The 23,346-nt window shown below is 43.7% G+C and overlaps 1 protein-coding gene across 3 annotated transcripts in view; it reads right to left on the bottom strand.

Annotated features, from left to right (window-relative positions):
- Positions 1–11,930, bottom strand: part of PIK3R4 (phosphoinositide-3-kinase regulatory subunit 4) — a 75,996-nt gene extending 64,066 nt beyond the window's left edge. Inside the window, exons 1-4 of one of the 3 annotated variants that reach the window (XM_055569954.1) lie at positions 11,508–11,930; positions 9,502–10,285; positions 4,382–4,515; positions 2,643–3,225 (exon numbers count right to left, since the gene is read on the bottom strand). In XM_055569954.1, the coding sequence (XP_055425929.1) occupies positions 2,643–3,225; positions 4,382–4,515; positions 9,502–10,234 (1,450 nt within the window). In that variant the 5' untranslated portion in view covers positions 10,235–10,285; positions 11,508–11,930. Of the gene's footprint in view, positions 1–2,642; positions 3,226–4,381; positions 4,516–9,501; positions 10,286–11,501 lie in introns of all 3 variants that reach the window. The other 2 variants (XM_055569953.1, XM_055569952.1) reach the window with 2 other exon arrangements.
- Positions 11,931–23,346: the final 11,416 nt, after the last annotated feature.

The raw sequence follows: 23,346 nt of genomic DNA, 5'->3' as shown, positions 1-23,346 counted from the left end.
AGGAAAAGTCTCTTCTTTTCCTGGGCACTTCTCAAGTCTGAATAGATCTATTACTTATCTCCCCATTTATGCTCATAAACCACAACACATTTGCCAGTTCACTTGACACAAGATACAAATCCATACCAGCATCTCTTGAGTTTAAAAACACTACAACAAAAGAAAATTTTAATTATTTTTAAATATTTATCATTATTGACACGTGTCGTTTAATTACACTTAGCCATACAAGTTCAAAGAGACTTCTTACTCTATGTAAAAACACAGCCTGCTCATGCTTATGCCATGGCTCACCACGGCTGGGTGGCACGGGGCACTGCAAGGTCCTGGCACTGACCCTGGGTCACCACGGCCTCTCACCCTGAGACCCAACAGACAGATAAAAGCAGGGTGCCTCAAAATCCAGGTCCACACCCGCAGCTCTGAGAACTGAGAAAGAACCAGTCCTGGTACACTCTGGTGGTATACCTCAGCTTCTCCCATCCCAACCCCTCAGCTGGGAAATGAAGACACTCTAATACCTACTGCTCAAGACTGGTGTGTCAGCTTCAACAGCTAGACAGACCTTAAACCCCAGAACCTAGAACCTGGAGCCGATTATACAGAGTGAAGTAAGTCAGGGAGAGAAAGACAAACACTGTATATTAATGCGGATATATATGGAATTTAGAAAGACGGCACCAACGATCCTACATGCAGGGCGGCAAAGGAGACACAGATGTAAAGAACAGACTTCTGGCTCAGCGGGAGAAGGCGAGGGGGGATGATCTGAGAGAACAGCGCGGAAACACGTACATTACCAAATGCGAAACAGATGGCACGTGCAAGTCCAATGCCTGAAGCAGGGCACCCACAGCCGGTGCTCGGGACAACCCAGAGGGAGGGGGTGGGGAGGGAGGCGGCAGGGGTTCAGGATGCGGGGACACACGTATACCTGTGGCTGATTCATGCTGATGCACGGCAGAGCCCATCACAGTATGGTAAAGGAATTATTCTTCAGTTAAATTAATGAATTAAAAAATAAAGAATCTAGAACCTATTTCAGAATCTCTATATCTTATACAATTAACCCTTGCAACCAGGAGCAGTACATGCCCTTACACAAAGCAGATTTTTCAATAAACAGTTGCTACTGTTTTTATGCTATGACTGCTAATAAATGAATGTAAATATGATATATTAATACCTACACATCAGAATCTTACCTATTCACTACAACTGAGAAAAGACTAAGATGGGCCAAAAGTAGCTCATAATAGTCTAAAAAGCACAGCTTGTTTTTAAAAACCATAGGCTTTTCTTTCATTTAATTTTATTTAGTGCAATTAAGTTGATCCTTGAACATCTGAATTTTTTCAATATTAAATTGAAATATTAAACATTTTATATTTATATTACTAAATAATATTAATAAACAATTCAATATTAAATTAAATTACAGTATCACACAATCCATGGCTGGCTGAAATCCATAGATGCAGAACCATGGATGGAGGGCCAACTATAAATTATAAGAGGATTTTCAACCGTGCGGAGGGTCAGTATCCCTAAGCACGACATTGTTCAAGGGTCAACTGTATTTCTCTTTACCAAGTGAATTATAAACATGCTTTGTTCCAAATAATAAACCTGGATATGTCTTTAAAGAAATCCTGAATTTTCTAAGCCTAAAATTTACACCTAGACAGCTATGGAAATCAGAAACTGTAAATAGGCAGATGGATAAATATTTTTTAAAAAGCCAACAAGCACCGATCACTCTGTGGATGTGTGTAGCCGTAAAGACAGAGTCCAAAGATCATTTCTCATAGTCCAGTAAAATAACAAGTATACCACCAAATAATGAACTAATAATAAGCAAGTATCTTTCAAAGAAAGAGACATTATCATCACCACACATGTCACATACTATTTACAAAGACTTCAGAATTCCTAATTTCCATCAGATTATATTTTAGAAATAAATCATGGAATTATGTGAATATTTCAATGACACTTTCCATGCAGAAATAAGAATTCAAAATTAATTTAGGGAACCAAAAATACACATCTGTATCACTTGACTTTATGAGTGAGAATTAAAAATATTTATAAAAACAGGTAAATGTGTTACTGTAACACACCCACTTCACCACAAAGAAGCCACACTTCCTAAGCATCATAGTAACTGAAAGCACCTTCAAATTCAGTAACCTAACAGGCTAGGTCCTTTCAACACCAAACTACCCAGCAAAATTAATCTTTTTTAACAGCAATAGACTGTTATATCCTAATACTAATATTCAAGCAAACATATCTGTTCAGAGAAACTTCAGAAAGGCCTAAAGACACTAGATCAGAAGCACATACTTGTAAACATCTTACTCCAAATTAAATGTTAATACTCCCAGTAAAATCATAAAATTATGTGCTATATATTTTTCACTTAATAATTCTGATCACCTCAAATAACAAGAGTACACACAAAGCTTGAGTTTCATGAACAGATCAGCTATAAATATTACCAAAATGTACACAAATAGTTCAAGGACTGAAGTTCAAGGTTCTCTTTGGAACTTCCAAAAATATCAGCGAAACAAGAGGTATTACGGTCACTAACTTCAGGATGTCAGTGGTCACTTACTGGGACAATAAGCTCTTACCGGCGTAGGCTAGCCTGACGATCGTGGCGTCATCCTGGGCCAAGTGGGCTATGCCTGGCAGGATGTACTCTGGGTAAATGTTGACATCATTGCGAGGAACCTCCTTCACCAGAGCAAGAACTTTAGTCAACGTCCGCAAGGCTTCAGCCCTTACTCTGGGAACAGAGTCATTGCTGAAATGTAAAAGATAAGGAGTAATACGGTCCAAAAGAATTTCTACACTTAACCTTGGGGCCAAATGGAGAATAAGTTCCAAAGCGGCAAGCTTGGAGTCGCAGTATTTCAGGGTCTGCAGGCAGGATGTTATAACCGACACCAAGATAACCAGCCCATTCTCCTTGGGCTCTCCATCTGCTTTCTCCAGCAGATCGTGTCCACAGAGATTGTGAATGATGTTGTCCAAATCCTTCCTTATAACCAGAATACGCTCATCTGCAGAAAGAAATGTTTCTTTGGCAAACTGGGCCATATAGGGCTGAAGAAAAGTGTAGAATATTTCAGGAAAGGCATTGCCACGTTGCTGCTTTAAGTAATCTTCTGCCTCTAAACGTTTATCTGGTTCCCGGTGAATCATCTGAGTTACCTACACCAAGGGGAGAATGGGAGTAAAACACAGATTTGAGAAAAGCAAATTAAATCAGACCAAAGCTACACCACCAACTTACACGTGATTTAAAGGGATTCTGAGGTAATACTGACTCTTTCCAATCTTCACCTTTCAAACTACTTTCAGAACCTGACTACTGAGTAAAACGTGCCTCTACTGTCATCCTATAAAGCAAGAGGAAATCACGCAGTAACATACTCTAGATGGTCCAGACACATAAAGAGGATCAAGTCTTTAAAAGTAGTCAAATTCATTCCTTTCACAGCTAAGAAAAGGTAGGCCCAAATTCATAAAGTTACTTAGCCAACACAACACGATAATGGGCGCCACCCCGAGAACAGACAGGTATGCCAGCTCCTAAACACAGTGTACTGTTCACTGGCGTGAGCTAAACTGGCTTGTTCTGGAGTATCTTACTTTTTAATATTTGCCATTTTTTAAAGAAATCAAAATGCATGTTTCCCTCCCTTACTAAAGAGTATTTTAAATATACCATAACCTTTCAGCAGCTCAGAGTCATTATCAGATGCATCAGTTACTGTAGTAAATGCCGTAAAAAACATCCCCTCAAAACAGCAGGGTGGATACACGGCTGACATGACCTCCCAGAATTCCTCACGTCCAATCTGCTACAATAACGGGTGATTCAACAGCCCCCCCTGCCAGAACTGCCCTCAGGTCAAGGGAGGTCTACAAAGCTAGCTGCTTCTACATGAAATGCCCCTATACTGCTGTTATTACACTCAAGCTGATTCTCCTGTCTCCTCATTTTACATATTTAACCTCTTTATTACTTACCGGCAAGCTCTATCTTGGACAACCTCTCTAATGCCCAAGCACCTCCTTATTTCCTTCCAAATCTGTCCAAAGGAGAGTTAGGATTCTAATGGGAAGATGTGTGTGTGTGTGTGTGTGTGTGTGTGTGTGTAATATAAAGTCAAATGAGCTCTGTGTCTAAGAAGGGGGAAAAATGAGACATTTCTGCCTAACAAACTAAAAACAATAGGAGGCTTATATTAGTCTGTGGGGCTTTATTGCTTGTCCCAAATTCAGAACGTTCCAGAGAACTAATACTGAAGGGAGAATATAATTCTATTTAAAACATTATGGTAAATATTTGCAGCATAGTTACCAATTCTCTGATACTGCGATCTTCAATTTTACTCAGCACCTGCTCAGGGAAAAACTGCCCGTTTCTATAGGCCAAAAGTTGAGAGAGATCAAACAGAGGCACGCCTTCTGTAAAAAGCTCAGCGATCACACAACCTGGAAAACAGCAGGAAATGATTCCATTAAAACTGAAAGGCAAGAGATCCGTAATACAGATCAAGAATTCAGAGAATTCGTGAAACTCAAGATAAAGAACTTCTTTAATGTAACATACAACTACAATCAAGCAAGGCAGAAAAAACGTCTACTGGTGAATCATCAGTTTACAAAAGTATGAAGTCAAAAAAGGCCTACTTAATTTTTCTCCTTAAAAAAATTAAATCAAATAAAATTACTTCCTTGTTCTGTAGTTTAAAACAAATGTACTACACATGCATTATACATACACATATATTAAGAGATACAAAGATAGATTGAAAGTCATCGTAATAGTGCTTTTATTATGAATTTATAGACATTAAGTTCATAAGAAACTACTAAGAAGTCATATCTGACAACTCATTTACTAACCATTAAACAGAGAGTTATCAGGTGCCTAGCACACACTAGACTTTAACAGTGCACGAAACAGATAAAATCTCTACCCTCATGAAGCTCTTATTCTAGAAGAGAGAAAATAAACCAGTAAACAAACACAATTATAAAATGGGAAGTGCTAAGAAGTGTGGTTGTAAGATTAAAGGGGGAGAAGAGATACCCTGCATAGTGCACTTAAATAATCTTCAAACAAGAAATAAAGTATCTACATTCCCAAAAAGATGAAGCAGTTTCACTGAATCATTACATGACCCAGATTTAACAAGTTTTAAGGAGATCTTTGAACAACCTGAGTCACAGCTTTGCATGTGCCAGTCCCTCTGCTTGGGATGCAACTCCGTCGAGAATCTTCATGGCTTATACCTAAACCTCTTTCAGATCTTGAATCAAATGTCATCTTAGCAGTGTGGCATTTCTTGACTGCCCAGTTTAAAACTGCAAGCCCCCTAACACAACTACCCCACCCTCAACATGTAGCACAATCCTCTCCCAACAGCACTGAACGCCACATTTTATATTTTATGCATGTATTTCTTTACTGTCCATATACCCACTGAACTCCATAGGGATTTTTGTCTATTTTGTTCACTAAAAAATCTCTTTTGTTTACTAAAAAGCGACTAAGACAGTTCCTGATATAAACACTCAATAAATTTCTTAATTTCTATCCATATAGTATCAAGTTTTATAATTAAAAAAAAAACTAAAAATGGCTATTAAGAACACCAAAGCAAAAAGAAAACAGAAGAACTGAACAACACTGTAAACTAGATCTAACGGATATCAAAGGAACACTCACTCCATCTAACAGAATACAAAATTCTTCTCAAGTACACGTGGCACACTCTCCAGATGAAGCCATATGCTAGAGCATAAAACGAGCTTCAAGGGTTTTAAAGGACTGAAATCATAGAAATTATGTCCTTCAAACCACAGTGGAATGAAATAAGTCAGTAACAGAAGAGAAATCTGAAAAATTCAAAAATATGTAGAATGAAACAACATATTCATAAATAACGAATGATTAAAGAAAACTTACAAAATACTTTGAGATGAATGAAAATGAAAGCAATATACAAAAATGTATGGGATGCAACTAGAGCAGCATTTGGAGAAAATGTAAACTATAAACACCTAACTTGTAAAAGAAGAGCTCAAAACAATAACCTAATCTTAACCTTGAGAAACAAACTAAAACCAAAGGAAAAAGGAAAGGAAAACCAGAAATTGGAGAGAAAATTTACGCAGTAAGGTATAAAATACACTAGAGAACATTACCAAAACCAAAAGCTCGTGCATTGAAAAGCTCAACACAACTGACAAACTTTTGCTAAGATGACTCAAACTACAAAAATCAGGTAGGAAAAACAGGACATAAATCCAACCTCACAGAAATGAAAAGAATTTTAAGGGAATAATTTAAACAAATGTATGCCTGCCAAAAATTAGACAAACTAAATGAAATGGACAGATTCCTAAAAAGATAAAGATTACCAAAGGTGACATAAAAGAAAATCTGAATAGACCTTATAAAGTGATGGAATTAGTAATTAAAAACCTCCCACAAAGAAAAACCTAAGCCAATTAAACAAGTGAATTCTGCCAAACATTAAAATAATTAACAGCCATCCTTGACAAATCCTAACAAAACAGAGAGAAGGAACACTTTCCAAGTTATTCTATGAGGCCAATCTTACCCTAGTAGCAAACTAGACAAAAGGATCATAATTAAAGAAAACTATACATTAATATCCCTGATATAAATATCCTCCAAAGAATATTAGCAAACTGCAGGTAGGAACTGAAGAGTCCATAGTAGTAGTAGTGAATTTGCTCAGTCGTGTCCGACTTTTAGCGACCCCTCATGGACTGTAGCCTACCAGGCTCCTCCATCCATGGGATTTTCCAGGCGAGAGTACTGGAGTTGGGTGCCACTGCTTCTCCAGAAGAGTCCATACCAACAATAATAAACAAATTAGGGGAAAGAAAGGATACTTGAGCCCACAGAATGCTGAAGGCCTACGGTGGAAGGTGCTGGAATTGGAAGATCATCATTTTGCAACCATCACAGTAAAGATCAAATAAGACAAGAATGATTAACAGATGCCAAATCAAAGAGGAAATCGTGATGACTGGCAGGATACTAGTATGGTGTTGAAAGTTTCTTCCCACAGGTTGCTTTACTAATTGCAAGGGATTAAAAACAAAAACAAAAAGTAACTACAGCAAGGAGAAATTGGGCAAGAATTTGACCACATGATCAAAATAAACATCACCAATACATACCATTTGCTCCAGATACCACAGTATGAAGACATCATCACCTACACAGAGGCCCTGAGAACGAATAACCCGAATCTAACCACAAGCCTTCTTACATGAACAGTGCAAAGACAGAGGAAAACAACAGAATGGGAAAGACTAGAGACCTTGTCAAGAAAACTGGAGATACCAAGGAACTATGTCATGCAAGGACAGGTACAGTAAGGGACAGAAACGGTGGAACCTAACAGAAGCAGAAGAGATTACGAAGAGGAGGCAAGAATACACAGAAGAACTATACAAAAAGAGTCTTAATGACCCAGATAACTATGATGGTGTGATCACTCATCTAGAGTCAGATATCCTGAACTGTGAAGTCAAATGGACCTTAGGAAGCATCACTATGAACAAAGCTAGTGGAGGTGATGGAATTCCAGCTGAGCTATTTCAAGTCCTAAGAGATGATGCTGTGAAAGTGCTGCACTCAATATGCCAGCAAATTTGGAAAACTCAGCAGTGGCCATAGGACTGGAAAAGGTCAGTTTTCATTCCAATCCCAAAGAAGGGCATTGCCAAAGAATGTTCAAACTACCGAACCATTGCACTCATTTCACATGCCAGCAAGGTAATGCTCAAAATCCTTCAACTTCGGCTTCAGCAGTACGTGAGCCAAGAATTTCCAGATCTACAAGCTAGATTTAGAAAAGGCAGAGGAACCAGAGATCAAATTACCAACATCCACTGGATCACAGAGAAAGCAAGGGAATTCCAAAAAACCATCTGTTTCACTGACTACACAAAAGCCTTTGACTGTGTGGATCACAACAAACTGTGGAAAAATTCTTCAAGAGATACCAAACCACCTTACCTGTGTCCTGAGAAACCTGTATGCAGATCAAGAAAAAACAGAATCACAGATGAAACATCGGACTGGTTCAAAATTGGGAAAGGAGTACATCAAGGCTATATATTGTCAACATGCATATTTAATTTCTATGCAAAGTACATCTTGCGAAGTGCTGGGCTGAATGAACCACAAGGTGGAATCAAGATTGCTGGGAGAAATATCAACAACCTCAGATATGCAGATGATACAACTCTAACGGCAGAGAGTGAAGAGGAACTAAAGGGCCTCTTCATGAAGGTGAAAGAGGAGAGTGAAAAAACCGTCTTAAAACTCAACACTCAAAAAGCTATGATCACGGCATCCAATCCCAACACTTCATGGCAAACAGGTGGGGAAAAAGTGGAACCAGTGACAGATTTTCTTGTGCTCCAAAATCACTGTGGATAGTGACTGCAGCCATGAAATTAAAAGATGCTTGCTCCTTAGAAGAAAAGCTATGACAAACCCAGACAACACATAAAAAAGCAAATACTACTTTGCCAACAAAGGTGTGTATAGTAAAAGCTATGGTTTTTCCAGTAGTCATGTATGGATGTGAGAGCTGGACCATAAAGGCTGGGCGCCAAAGAACTGATGCTTTTGAACTGTGGTGCTGTCCCTTGTACAAGAGATCAAACCAGTCAATCCTAAAGGAAAAATCAACCCTGAATATTCATTGGAAGGACTGATGCTGAGGCTGAAGCTCCAATACTTTGGCTACCTGATAGGAAGAGCCAAATCACTGGTAAAGACCCTGTTTCTAGCAAAGATTGAAGGAAACAGGAGAAGAGGGCAGCAGAGGATGAGGTGGTTGGATGGCATCACCGACTCAATGGACATGAGTTTGAGTAAACTCTGGGAGCTGGTGAAGGACAGGGAAGCCTGGGGTGCTGCACTCCATGGGGTTGCAGAGTCGACCACAACTCAGCATCTGAGCCATAATCACCTTTCAGGTTTCAGCGTAATTATCATCCTTCCAATAAAGATTCCTTTCCTGATTCTGCCTCTCCACCCATCACCACCAAAGACTCATTTAAGTATCCTTATGTTCCTGTAACAGTACCCTAAGCATATCACCACAACAAAAAACAGTGCACCGAAATCTCTTTTCAATACCAATCTCTCCAATTAAAGGGCAAGTACCTTGAAAAGAGAAACATAACTATTCATCTCTCTCACTTAAGACAGTGCCTGACACATACAGAAGAATTCAAATATTCCTTAAACATCTGAATTAAGCAGACCACTCTCTGCATTTTCTAGGTACTTAAAACACATTCAATGAAATAATACATCTGTCTGAAGAGTAGGTGGATTTACCAAAAAGTTAATTTCTGTATTCAAGAGTTAAAATAAATGCACATTCCCACCTTAGCAAAGCTGACCAACTCAAATACCTGCTGAAAAGATATCCATTGCTCGCTTCAATTCTCCTCTTGTTCTCTGATTGCTGTTTAAGTCTACAAGTGGAGTTGAAGGATCTCTCATATATTCTAACTCTGTGGCAAACAATCCACCATCGACAAAACGTTCGGGAGCAATGTAACAAGTTCTCCTCCGTGAAGTGTCAAAAAAATAGTTGAAATCTGCCGGGTTGTCCTCTGGAAGGTAAGTGGGCTTGAAACTGGCAAAATCCGTTAGAAGAACCCAGTTCCAACTGGTGACCATCACGTTCTCCGTCTTGATGTCCCCATGACGGACGCCAGATTTGTGCGCTTGGTCCACAGCTGTGAGGATCTGGAAAGCGACCCAGCGCTTCTCGATGTTATTTAGGAACGGACGGGTGCTGATGCGGTCGTACAGGTTGTCCCGCACGTACTGCCTGAAGAGCATGGCTGCCTTCTCAGAGGCTTTTTCGGCAGCTTTCTGGAAAGGCAGACAGTTCTGGGCAGAATGAAGCCTGATTTTCAGTTCCTCCAGCTCTTGTTTATAGCTGGTGAGAGGCAACGTGGGATCCTGAATTGCAAAGACCTTCACAACCACCAGGCCTTCTCGGTGCTTCGCTCGGGCAACTTTAAAGAATCGAGTACTCCCCAGACTCTTATCATATTCAAAGTCATGGATGTCTGAGAAATAACTCTCCACAGAAAGGATCTGGGAGGGAGCAATGCCAGCGAGCTGGTTTCCCATGATGGCAGCAAGCACCTCTGAGACAGCAAGTTAGGATACAACATGTACTTTCTGAAAAAAAGAAAGAAAAAAAAAGAAGCAATGAAACATCATTTTTTATGTGGCATCCTTCTACAAGGTAGATGCATCATATTTCTCTTCCACCCCACAGGACTGTACTTAACAACTTCTTGGCAGCCTCTAAATTTCAGACATATTTATCTTAAAAGATTTTATTATTTTGTCATCCTTTCCGGGATATTAAAGGAAAATAGGCCCCATCAATATTAAATTGAAATGTCACAATGTGTATTTCCTGATACTTGAAAAATTTAACAAATCTTTACTACGTGTTCAGTATTGTGCTTGGGGCTGAAAGAGGCACCAAAGTGCTATGTGACACCGTTATTTGTCCAAGAAGAATGTGTAATCTCGAATACGAAACCCAAGCACATCTTAAATCTAACTGCTGCTGCTGCTAAGTCACTTCAGTCGTGTCCGACTGTGTGTGACCCCATGGACGACAGCCCACCAGGCTCCCCCATTCCTGGGATTCTCCAGGCAAGAACACTGGAGTGGGTTGCCATTTCCTTCTCCAATGCATGAAAGTGAAAAGTGAAAGTGAAGTAGCTCAGTCGTGTCAGACTCCTAGCGACCCCATGGACTGCAGCCTACCAGGCTCCTCCGTCCATGGGGTTTTCCAGGCAAGAGTACTGGAGTGGGGTGCTATTGCCTTCTACAGTCGCCAAATACAAACAGGTTAGGCTTGGCTTCCCTGGTGGCTCAGATGGTAAAGAAACTGCCTGCAATGCAGGAGACCTGTGTTCAGTCCCTGGGTGGGTAAGATCCCCTGGAGAAGGAAATGGCAACACATTCCAGTACTCTTACTTGGAAAATCCCATGGACAGAGGAGCCTGGTAGGCGACAGAGTCCACGGGATCGCAGAGTCGCATACCACTGAGTGGCTAAAAAAAAAAAAAAAAAACCCCAAACTATCACCATATCGTGGACCCGTCCGGCCTTAACTCCTGCGTGCCTTCCTACTCAGCTAACTGAAGGCAGAAGAGCTGTTTGGTTTACAACAACAGGGAAGAACCCCGGCAGAGATGTTAAAGGCAAGTAAATCAAAACACCCTCCTTGCCAAAACACAGCCCAAGGTTCTCCTAGTTCGGATCTTGCAGGAAATCAAAACACCCTCCTTGCCAATCACAGCCCAAGGTTCTCATAGCTCAGATCTTGCAGGAAACCAAAGCACACAAGCACGCACGGCTGTGCACACACGCAAACCTTTACCCTGGGGCAGTGGGAAGTGTCACAAGCCGACGGCCCGCTGCCTCACTTGGAGCTCACGGCGGATCCCTTCGGGGTCTGGGCGGCGAAGGGAGCCAGCAGCCGGGAGAAGCCCCCTCAGAGGGAGGACGGGGGAGCCGCGGAAGGCGTCCGGGACCCCGGCGGCCCGCGCGGGACACGCGGGGAGCTCTCGGGGCCGCGGCTGACGAGAGCCCAGCCCCGTCGCTTCAGAGGCCACGCGTTCCCGGGCCTCGCCGTCCTCTCAAGCGGGCCTAAACCGTCAGGGTCCTCCGACTCCCCCAGGGCCTCCCGCACAAGCGGGAGTCGGAGCCCGGAGGACGGGCCGGCTTCCGGGGCCCGGGGAAACGCAGTTCTCCCGCGGCGGCCGGCCGACACCTCGCGGGCCGAGCTCCCAGGAGAAGCCGCCGGCTCGGACCCCACTTCCTGTGGCGGAGAGGAAGTGACGTCGGGGCGAAGCTGGCGGAGGAGGAGCGGGGGGGGGGGCCTGGTTGCTGGGAAACCGGGGAGGGGCGTGGCCTCACTCCAGGAGCCTGGAGGAAGAAAACAGGAGGGCGTCTCTGGTGGCTCCGCTGGTAAAGAAGCCACCTGCGGTGCGGGAGACCTGGGTTCCATCCCTGAGTTGGGAAGATCCCCTGGAAAAGGGAACAGTTACCCACTCCAGGATTCTTGCCTGGAGAATCCCATGGACAGAGGAGCCTGGTGGGCTGTGGGTAACTCCAGGATTCTGACCTGGAGAATTCCATGGACTCTATAGTCCATGGGGTCGCAAGGAGTTAGGCACCACCGAGCAAATAAGCACACTTGTTATGCCACAGTTTGGGGATTTATTTATTAAAACACACTATTATTTAATTGATATAACTCCTTAGATTATTACCCAAATTATAACTGAGAAGCAGTTGCCCTTGTTGTTGTATTATTTGTATTTTTAAATTTATGTATTTGATAGGTTGGGCTTTCCTGGTGGCCCAGTGGTAAAGAATCCACCTGCCAATGCAGGAGATGCGGGTTCCATCCCTGCGTCAGGGAGATTCCCCTGGAGAAGGAAATGGCAAGCCCACTCCAGTGTTCTTGCCTGGGAAATTCCTTGGGCAGAGGAGCCTGGTGGGCTGCAGTCTATGGGACTGAAAAGAGTCAGATAGGACTAAATGCTAAAATAGCATACAGCAACAGTAATTTGATAGGTTAGTCTTCACCTGTTGACTTCCAGAGCTTATATATATACATACTGTTTTCCTTGTAATTATTTTTGTGAAAAAGGTTATAATTACCATCCTGGTTATATTATTAGATAACAAACATTTGTATGCCTACTACCTGCTGGTCCTTGAAAATGGGGATATATCTATGTATAAAACAGGGGCTCTGTTTTCTAGTATGGGATAATCTGCAATTAGGTAAGAGCAGTTATGCTACTTGTGCTTTGAGACCATCAAAGGGATAAATGGTTAATTGAACCCAATCGTGGTGTTGAGGGTCCTTAACGTGTATTTTGATGAGATTTTATTTACCCATGTTGTTCTTATAATATTGTTTTCTCTCATTCTTGGTGGACAAGAGCCATACATAGCCTGAGTAAAATATCCTTTTACAGGAGCAAAAACTACAAGTATATTTTTGGCAAATTGGTGCTACATGGGGGTATTTCATTTAGGTGTATGTTTTGGGCTTCCCTTATGGTTCAGCTGGTAAAGAATTCGCCTGCAATGTGGGAGACCTGAGTTCGATCCCTGGGTTGGGAAGATCCCTTGGAGGAGGGAACTGCTACCCACTCCAGTATTCTGGTCTGGAGAATTCCATGGTAGTTCATGGAGTCACAGAGTTGGACAGGACTGAGTGACTTTCACTCACTTATTTCCCATCTAGGTCTTATTCCCCATCTAGGTCTTCTACACAATTCCTAAACTCTGAGGCTTTCTGACATTCCACACAGCCTGTTCAAACAGCCTTCACCCAAGTACACCAGAGCAGAGTCCTTTAAGAGAATTCACAGGCTTACTTAGGAAAATTACAAGGAGATCCAACCAGTCCACTCTAAAGGAGATCAGTCTTGGGTGTTCTTTGGAAGGACTGATGCTAAAGCTGAAACTCCAATACTTTGGCCATCTCATGCAAAGAATTGACGCATTGGAAAAGACTCTGATGCTGGGAGGGATTGGGTGCAGGAGGAGAAGGGGACGACAGAGGATGAGATGGCTGGATGGCATCACCAACTCGATGGACATGAGTTTGAGTGAATTCCAGGAGTTGGTGATGGACAGGGAGGCCTGGCGTGCTGCTATTCATGGGGTTGCAAACAGTCGGACATGACTGAGCGACTGAACTGAACTGAAGTTGAATTTTTTAAGAGCTTTATAGAGATATAATTTACAGACTATAAATTTCACCTAATTAAAATACACAAATCGGTGGGGTTTTTGTATATTTACACAGTTGTGCAATCATCCCTATAATCTAACTTTAGAACGTTTTCCTGACCCCCAAAATGAAACCGTGTAACTGTTAGCAGTCACTCTCCATTCTGCCCATTGCTCATCCCCTTCCTAGCCCTAAGCAACTGCCAATCTATTAACACTTTCTGTTTCTTGCCTATTCTGAACATTTCCTATAAATGGTATACAGCATGTGGGTCTTTGTGACTGACTACTTTTATTTCACAGGTTTCTGAGGATTATACCTGTTGGAGTTGTGTTTCATTTCCTTTTACTGCTCAATATTCTACTGTATAAATATATCACATGAATTGATAAGCATCTGGGTTGTTTCTACTTTTTTGGTTCTTACAAATAATGCTGCTATGAACAGTAGTGCCTAAGGCTTTTTGAGGTCATATGTTTTCACTTCTCTTGAGTAAACACCTAGGAGTGTGGAGTCACAGGTAACTCTGTTTAAAGAATTTCAGTTCAGTCACTCAGTCATATCCAGCTCTTTGTGACCCCATGAACTGCAGCATGCCAGGCCTCCCTGTCCATCACCAACTCCCAGAGTTTATTCAAACTCATGTCCATTGAGTCAGTGATGCCATCCAACCATCTCATCCTCTGTTGTCCCCTTCTCCTCCTGCCCTCAATCTTTCCCAGCATCAGGGTCTTTTCAGATGAGTTGGTTCTTTGCATCAGGTGGCCGAAGTATTGGAGCTTCAGCTTCAACATCAGTCCTTCCAATGAACACCCAGGACTGATCTCCTTTAGGATGGACTGGTTGGATCTCCTTGCAGTCCAAGGGACTCTCAAGAGCCTTCTCCAACACCACAGTTCAAAAGCATCAATTCTTCTGCGCTCAGCTTTCTTTATAGTCCAACTCTCACATCCATTCATGACTACAGGAAAAACCATAGCTTTGACTACATGGACCTTTGTTGGCAAAGTCATGTCTCTGCTTTTTAATATGCTGTCTAGGTGGGTCATAACTAAATTTGTAACCTGACGTATAATATCTGGTTTCCACAAGGAGCATCAGTGAATTCTAAAACCGTGTGTTAAAAGGCTCCGGGGCAACAAGATAGACTTATGGTGCCCAAAGAATATTTGCAGGTTACTTTTTACATTAGAAAGAAAGGGGGGAATGAATCTTTCACAGTGGAAAACTCTGGTAGTAAATCTTTTATCCATGTGCTCAAACTTGACATCACTAATAGCACAGAGTATCCACCAGCAAAGCATTCTCCCGAGGATATTTAACCTGAATCTAATTCAGCCCTTAGACCTCACCGTTCAATACAGTAGCCACTAGACACATTTGACACACTTGAAATGTGACTTGACTCAAAATGTGACTCCTCCATATTGAGATGTGCTCTAAGTGTGAAACACACACAGCATTTTAAGAGCTTGATACCAGAAAAAGAAAAGTTTAAGTCTCAAGGATAGCTTTTCAATATTTATGATATTTTGAAGTCATATTTTAGAAATAATGGATTAAATAAAAATCTTGTATTTGTATTAAAATTAATCTTTTTTAACTTTTCAAAATGTGGCTACCAGAAATACTTTCACAAGTAAGATGAAGACAAATACCATATATCATTTATATGCAGCATCTAAAATATGACATGAATGAACTTATTTACAAAGCAGAAACAGACTCACGGACGTGGAAAACAAATTTATGGTTACCAAAGCAGAAAGGGAGGGATAAATTAGGAGTTTGAGATTAGCAGATATGAACTACTATATATAAAATAGATAAACAACAAGGACTTACTGTATACCACAGGAGACTATATCTAGTATCTTGTATCTATATCTAGTATCCTATATCTAGGATCTGAAAAAGAATATCAGATCAGATCAGATCAGATCAGTCGCTCAGTCATGTCCAAGTCTTTGCAACCCCATGAATTGCAGCACGCCAGGCCTCCCTGTCCATCACCAACTCCTGGAGTTCACTGAGACTCATGTCCATTGAGTCAGTGATGCCATCCAGCCGTCTCATCCTCCGTTGTCCCCTTCTCCTCTTGTCCCCAATCCCTCCCAGCATCAGAGTCTTTTCTAATGAGTCAACTCTTCGCATGAGGTGGCCAAAGTACTGGAGTTTCAGCTTTAGCATCATTCCTTCCAAAGAATATATATATATATGTATAAATGAATCCATCCTAAAGGAAATCAATGCTGAATAATCATGGGAAGAACTGATGCTGAAGCTGAAGTTTCAATACTTTGGCCACCTGATGTGAGGAGCTGACTCATTAGAAAAGGCCCTGATGCTGGGAAAGATTGAGGGCAGGAGGAGAAGGGGATAACAGAGGGTGAGATGGTTGGATGGCATTACTAACTCAATGGACATGAGTTTGAGCAAGCTCCAGGAGATAGTGAAGGACAGGGAAGCCTGGTGTGCTGCAGACCATGGGGTCACAAAGAGTCAGATATGACTGAGGGATTGAACAACAACAATATAAGTGAACCACTTTTTTATACACCAGAAGCTAATATAGCATTGTAAATCCACCATACATCAATTAAAAAAAAATCAAGCCTTCACAGCTACCATAACTCTGTTTGACAAAAAAACTGGGCACTGTGGCCCAGCCAACTTAACACATGAAATTAACTATCGAGGAACTTTCCTGGTGGTCCAGTGGCTAAGACATCATGATCTCAATGCAGGCAGCCCAGGTTTGATCCCCGATTGGGGAACTTGATCCTAAATGCCACAACTAAGACTCCACACAGCCAAATAAACAAAATAAGAAAATAAAAAGTATATTCTTAGAAAAGAAAAAAGAAACTAACCATCTTAACCAATAATGATTAAAATTTTTTTAATTTAAAAATCGAATGCAACAAAGGCATGATTGGGCTGGGGGTGCATCGGGGCCTTGAAGCCTCAGTCTCCCTGAAAACTGGGAGGAGCCATTTGGAAGAGGGGATGATGTTGGAAGAGGGTCTCGTGAGACCTGACACGCAGCTAGTGGTGGCAGGGCCCCTGGCCTTTGCCTTTGGCCTGGGCGGCCAAGGAGATGGGGTGGGAAAGACCCTGAGGCTGGCTGATGTGGGTGAGGGAACCAGAGGTCCATGTACAGCTGTGCCGTGCATGGCGAGTCCACAGCGGCCCCCGTGCTGGTGAAATGTTGTAGCTGAACCACAAAAAATGCCGGGATTCTTGGCCTCCAGAGAAGAAGAATTCAATCCAGGGCCAGAGACAAGGCTTGATTGCTCAGAGCTTTTGTGTAATACAGTTTTATTAAAGTATAAAAGAAATAGAGAAAGCTTCTGACATAGACATCAGAAGGGGGCAGAAAGAATACCTGCAGGCTAGTCTTTAGCTGGCTGTTAAATGGCTACTAGCAGTCTGCTAATTTGAGAAAGGAAACGTCTCAAAAATCTGCTAATTAGAGAAAGGAAACATCTCAAACCTCAGAGACTCACCAGGTGAGTCATCCCAGGCCATAAAATGATTGACATGAATCTTGAAGAAAGCCAGGTTTTCCATACAAATATATAGCTTCATTAACATAGATTAGGAAAACAATGCATGAGTATAAAATATTGGTTTGTCAAGTGGTTCTGAGTCTAAATCTGAGCCTTTGAACAACTGGAAGATAGAGTCTAAGGTAAATGCATAGCACATTAACATAGCTAGAGACAAACATTTCCATGAGAAAAATACATTGGCAAGCTCAAGATTTGAGAAAAGCTAAGTTCGGGTGGAACCAGGTGTCATCATGGCAACACAGAATTTTAAGAGAAATCTCTTTTTAAATTTGTATAGAGAAGGGGAAAAAATGTAACACTAGTTCGTTTCCTCCTGCCCCTTAGATCAGATCAGTCGCTCAGTCATGTCGGACTCTTTGCAACCCCATGAATCACAGCACGCCAGGCCTCCCTGTCCATCACCAACTCCCGAAATTCACTCAGACTCACGTCCATCGAGTCAGTGATGCCATCCAGCCATCTCATCCTCTGTCGTCCCCTTCTCCTCTTGCCCCCAATCCCTCCCAGCATCAGTCTTTTCCAATGAGTCAACTCTTCGCATGAGGTGGCCAAAGTACTGGAGTTTCAGCTTTAGCATCACTCCTTCCAAAGAAATCCCAGGGCTGATCTCCTTCAGAATGGACTGGTTGGATCTCCTTGCAGTCCAAGGGACTCTCAAGAGTCTTCTCCAACACCACAGTTCAAAAGCATCAATTCTTTGGCGCTCAGCTTTCTTCACAGTCCAACTCTCACATCCATACATGACCACAGGAAAAACCATAGACTTGACTAGACGAAACTTTGTTGGCAAAGTAATGTCTCTGCTTTTGAATATGCTATCTAGGTTGGTCATAACTTTCCTTCCAAGGAGTAAGCGTCTTTTAATTTCATGGCTGCAGTCACCATCTACAGTGATTTTGGAGCCCAGAAAAATAAAGTCTGATACTGTTTCCAGTGTTTCCCCGTCTATTTCCCATGAAGTGATGGGACCAGATGCCATGATCTTCGTTTTCTGAATGTTGAGCTTTAAGCCAGTTCCTCTTCAATTTCTGCCATAAGGGTGGTGTCATCTGCATATCTGAGGTTATTGATATTTCTCCCGGCAATCTTGATTCCAGCTTGTGTTTCTTCCAGTCCAGCATTTCTCATGATGTACTCTGCATAGAAGTTAAATAAACAAGGTGACAATATACAGCCTTGACGAACTCCTTTTCCTATTTGGAACCAGTCTGTTGTTCCATGTCCAGTTCTAACTGTTGCTTCCTGACCTGCATACAAATTTCTCAAGAGGCAGATCAGGTGGTCTGGTATTCCCATCTCTTTCAGAATTTTCCGCAGTTTACTGTGATCCACACAGTCAAAGGCTTTGGCATAGTCAATAAAGCAGAAATAGATGCCTTTCTGGGACTCTCTTGCTTTTTCCATGATCCAGCGGATGTTGGCAATTTGATCTCTGGTTCCTCTGCCTTTTCTAAAACCAGCTTGAACATCAGCAAGTTCACGGTTCACATATTGCTGAAGCCTGGCTTGGAGAATTTTGAGCATTACTTTACTAGCGTGTGAGATGAGTGTAATTGTGCGGTAGTTTGAGCATTCTTTGGCATTGCCTTTCTTTGGGATTGGAATGAAAACTGACCTTTTCCAGTCCTGTGGCCACTGCTGAGTTTTCCAAATGTGCTGGCATATTGAGTGCAGCACTTTCACAGCATCATCTTTCAGGATTTGGAATAGCTCAACTGGAATTCCATCACCTCCACTAGCTTTGTTCGTAGTTCACCCCTTAAGAGAGAGAGAAAAAAGGTCTGAGACTGGCAGCCTATTTCCTCCCTTTGGAGACCCCTGGCCTTCCTGTCTGTTACCCTCTCACTGGAGTCTCAAGACTAGGGGGCTGAGTTGAGCCGGAGCTAGCCCCTTGCCCGAGGAGCATCGTCACCCTCTCTGGAGACATGGACAGCTCACTCTGGCTGGAGACAAAGTCCAGGCAAGGCTGGCGGAAGGCTTTCCTCTCCCCCAGAGCCTGGCGATTTTCTGACAGCTCTCCTGCCTTGCCCGGGGCTGGAAGCCAGCCCTCCAGGTGGGCTGGGGAGGAGGGCTAGGATATGGATGGACTGATGGAGGGTCAGCCTGAGCCAGGGTGGCGGGGGAGTGGGTGGTGCTCATCCCTGCTCCACTGTCGTCCCGGGCAAGTCACCAAGGGGACCGTCTCCTGTTTGGGGGCAGCGTGTGCTGCAGGCTTGCTTCCCCCTAGAAGCAGTTGTAGGGAAGGAGGAAACAGACAGAACAGGCTCCATCTCGAAAGCAGGACTCCATCTTGGGCCAGACTGTGGACTTTGAGCTATTTGCCCAGTATCTATGGAAACGATGTACCAACGGGAAAACCAGACGTCCCAGAAGGAACAGCCCCGGGGCTCGTACCTAGACTCTCCATCGCCTAAAAGAATACCCTAATTATCTGTGTAACCAAATAGAATCATACATTCTATTATGCTTATTGGGATATGACCACAGGCCTATTGATCATTGTCCACTGTTAACTACCTAGGCTTAAGGCATATGAATCACGGGTTAACTTTGATTGTATCTTTCTTTTCCTTTGTTCAGACTAGTTTCAGGGAATTTGGGGAGGCAGGTTTGTGCACATACACTTAGAGTATATAAAGTTTTCTCAAAAAACGGGTCGGGGTCCTTGGCTAAGAGGAGACTCTGCCTGGGGCCCGCCGGTGTAATAAACTGCACTCCACTATCTGCATCGTCCTTCTGAGGGAGTTTGTTTCCTGGAACGCGTGGCTACAACAGTGGAGCGTAGAAACTGTCTAGTTTTCTGTGTCTCTTCCCACTGTGTTCCTTGCAGACCGTTCAGTGCCTTCCCCCGGGGTGTCATTTTCCACTCGCCCTCCCTGTTGTTTGAAATGGCCCAGAGCTCCTTAAGCTGTAGCCTGAGGTCATCTCTGAGAGAAACCCTCTCTGCACACTTACAGTGGAGACATGAGCTCACAGCACGGGGTTGCTGGCCGGGGTGAGCCCCACCAGGCGGCCCTGAGGTCTGGGGTCTGGAGGGGTCGCCAGAGTCAAGCTTGGCTGCCAGGGGTCAGCACCCCCGAGGGAGGGCTGGGGAGAGGTGAGGAGGGGGCTGCAGAGATGACTGCTGGGCTAGCTAAGCTGGCCTGGTACGTCCTGAGTTCACTGTCAACCCAGAGGAGCATCCCACATCCACACAATCACCCCAGCCGGGGGCGCCTCTGTCTGGAAAGGCCACCGGAGAGGTCCCCAGGTTGTACTCTGAGGTCTGCAGATCAGTTTGTGGATTGCATTCTCTGTCTACAAACTGAGGGTTACTGATGGAAGAGACGCCATTGTCAGGAGCCTGTGATCTCACGGTCTGGGCCCCAGGACAAGTGCAGGGCTCGGGGATGCAGGTGGCTGGTGGGCAGTGGCTGGACCAAGGCAGATAGAGGAATGCCTCGCTTGTTCTGGAAACTTCTTCAATCTGTGACAACCCTTAAAGACCCCCAGAGAAGAAACCATTGTCCTCAGAATTATGTTCTGCAATCTTTGAATGAGCAATGCTTCTTCTGGGGTGGATCGTGGCTCAATGGACGGAATATTTACCTTACCATGTCCCCAGGAGGGGGATAAATTTGTTCCGAGTCATTCCTCGTGGACACATCCCTGTGACTGCAGGAATATGTCCAAGGGGACCTTGAACCTCCAGCGACAGCTTTCATTGTTGACTCGTTTCCCACTCAGGCTGTTTTAAATTGCCTGTAGACTGGATTCCCTGGTCCAAAGCGACTCTTTCTCTACCGTCTAGTGTGTGCGTGCTCCGTCGTGTCAAACTTTTGTGATCCCATGGACTGCAGCCCGCCAGGCTCCTCTGTCCATGGAATTCTCCAGGCAAGAATACTGGAGTGAATAGCCATTTCCTTCCCCAGAGGAATCTTCCCGACCCAGGGAGGAAACCTGTGTTTCCTGCTTTGGCAGGCAGATTCTTTAGCACTTGCACCCCCTGGGAAGTCCCGAGACTCTTTTCATTATTTGCTTATTTGCCTGTGTCATGTCTTAGCTGCAATGTACAGGATCTTTAACTGTGCCATGCGAACCCTTAGTTGGGACAAGTGTGTTCTAGTTCCCTGACCCGGGATCGAACGCAGGCCCTCTGCATTGGGAGCTTGGAGTCTTAGCCACTGGACCACCAAGGAAGTCCTACTATGACTCTCTTTATGAATTGTGTCCAGAAGGGGAGAGACCATTTCAAACTTTGTAGCATGAGAAGAGGGCACTATCTGCTGTGTTTTCCCAGCCCTTTATTGTGTGTCTTTTCTCTCTTGTTAAATTGTAAGTTTCTTAACTGCAGAGACCTTTCACAAATTCTATCTTTCCTATGGGGGTTTTACCAATGCCCTGTGAGGTTAGCTACATATGTGAGATGAATGATACTTGTCATACTGCTGCTGCTGCTAAGTTGCTTCAGTCGTGTCTGACTCTGTGCGGCCCCATAGACGGCAGCCCACTAGGCTCCCCCGTCCCTGGGATTCTCCAGGCAAGAACACTGGAGTGGGTTGCCATTTCCTTCTCCTATGCATGAAAGTGAAAAGTGAAAGTGAAGTCGCTTGGTCGTGTCCGACTCTTAGCGACCCCATGGACTGCAGCCCACCAGGCTCCTCCGTCCATGGGATTTTCCAGGTAAGAGTACTGGAGTGGGGTGCCATTGCCTTATCCGGATACTTGTCATAGACAGTAATAAACAGTAATAAAAATTATCTTTGAGGCAGTGGGCTGAAGCTGGCTTCTGCCTTCTTCTGAGACCCAAGGACGGAACCCTCATCTCCTGCTTGGCAGGAGGGTTCCTTACCACTGAGCGCCAGGGAAGCCCTCTTCTTGAAACAGCCAGTAAATATCCAGGAATTTAGGGGATCTGGTTGCTAAGCTGTTGATGCCTTGACATCAGCCATGGTAGGAATATTTACACCATAGAAACTGGCAAAGGCTGCAAATCAGGATTTTGAGTTTCCTCTCAAAGAAACAGTTTATGGACTTCCCTGGTGGCGCAGTGGATAAGAATCCGCCTGCCGGCGCAGGGGACTTGCATTCGATCCCTGAAGATCCCACGTGCCGAAGGGCAATTAAGCCTGTGCGCCCCAACTACTGAACCCAGTCTCTGGAGCCTGAGAGCCAAAACTACCAAAGCTCTCATGCGTGGAGCCCGCGCTCCACAAGAGAAGCCACCTGCACAGAGAAGCTGGAGCATTGCAACGAAGTGTAGCCCCTGCTCACGGCAACTAGAGAAAGCCAACACACAGCAACGAAGACCTAGAGCAAAGATAAACAGAGATGGTTTACCAGCACTTGGCTTTCTGAAGATGAGAAAAACCTGTCATTCATTACTGGAGGAAAATGAGGAAGACACATGGGACCCCCCCCCAACCCACCCACCACCACCCCACCTCATTTGTACAGAGGATAAAATTCAACTATGCTTTATTTCAGAGAAGGCAATGGCACCCCACTCCAGTACTCTTACCTGGAAAATCCCATGGATGGAGGAGCCTGGTGGGCTGCAGCCCATGGGGTCGCTAAGAGTCGGACACGACTGAGCGGCTTCACTTTCACTTTTCACTTTCATGCATAGGAGAAGGAAATGGCAACCCACTCCAGTGTTCCTGCCTGGAGAATCCCAGGGACGGGGGAGCCTGGTGGGCTGCCGTCTATGGGGCCGCACAGAGTTGGACACGACTGCAGCGACTTAGCAGCAGCAGTAGCATGCTTTATTTGCTTTCTGGAATATGTTTTCTTTTCTTTTTTTTTTTTCTCAATATCTGGGTTAAAGATGGGTAACTGAAAATACTCATAATATTCCCAGGCACATGTGCTATGGAAATGTAAACAACTCCTCCCCCACCCTTTCTCAT

This window comes from Bubalus kerabau, chromosome 2 (assembly GCF_029407905.1).
Source record: "Bubalus kerabau isolate K-KA32 ecotype Philippines breed swamp buffalo chromosome 2, PCC_UOA_SB_1v2, whole genome shotgun sequence".
Classification (NCBI taxonomy): domain Eukaryota; kingdom Metazoa; phylum Chordata; class Mammalia; order Artiodactyla; family Bovidae; genus Bubalus; species Bubalus kerabau.
This window is presented reverse-complemented; position numbering and strand designations above follow the sequence as displayed.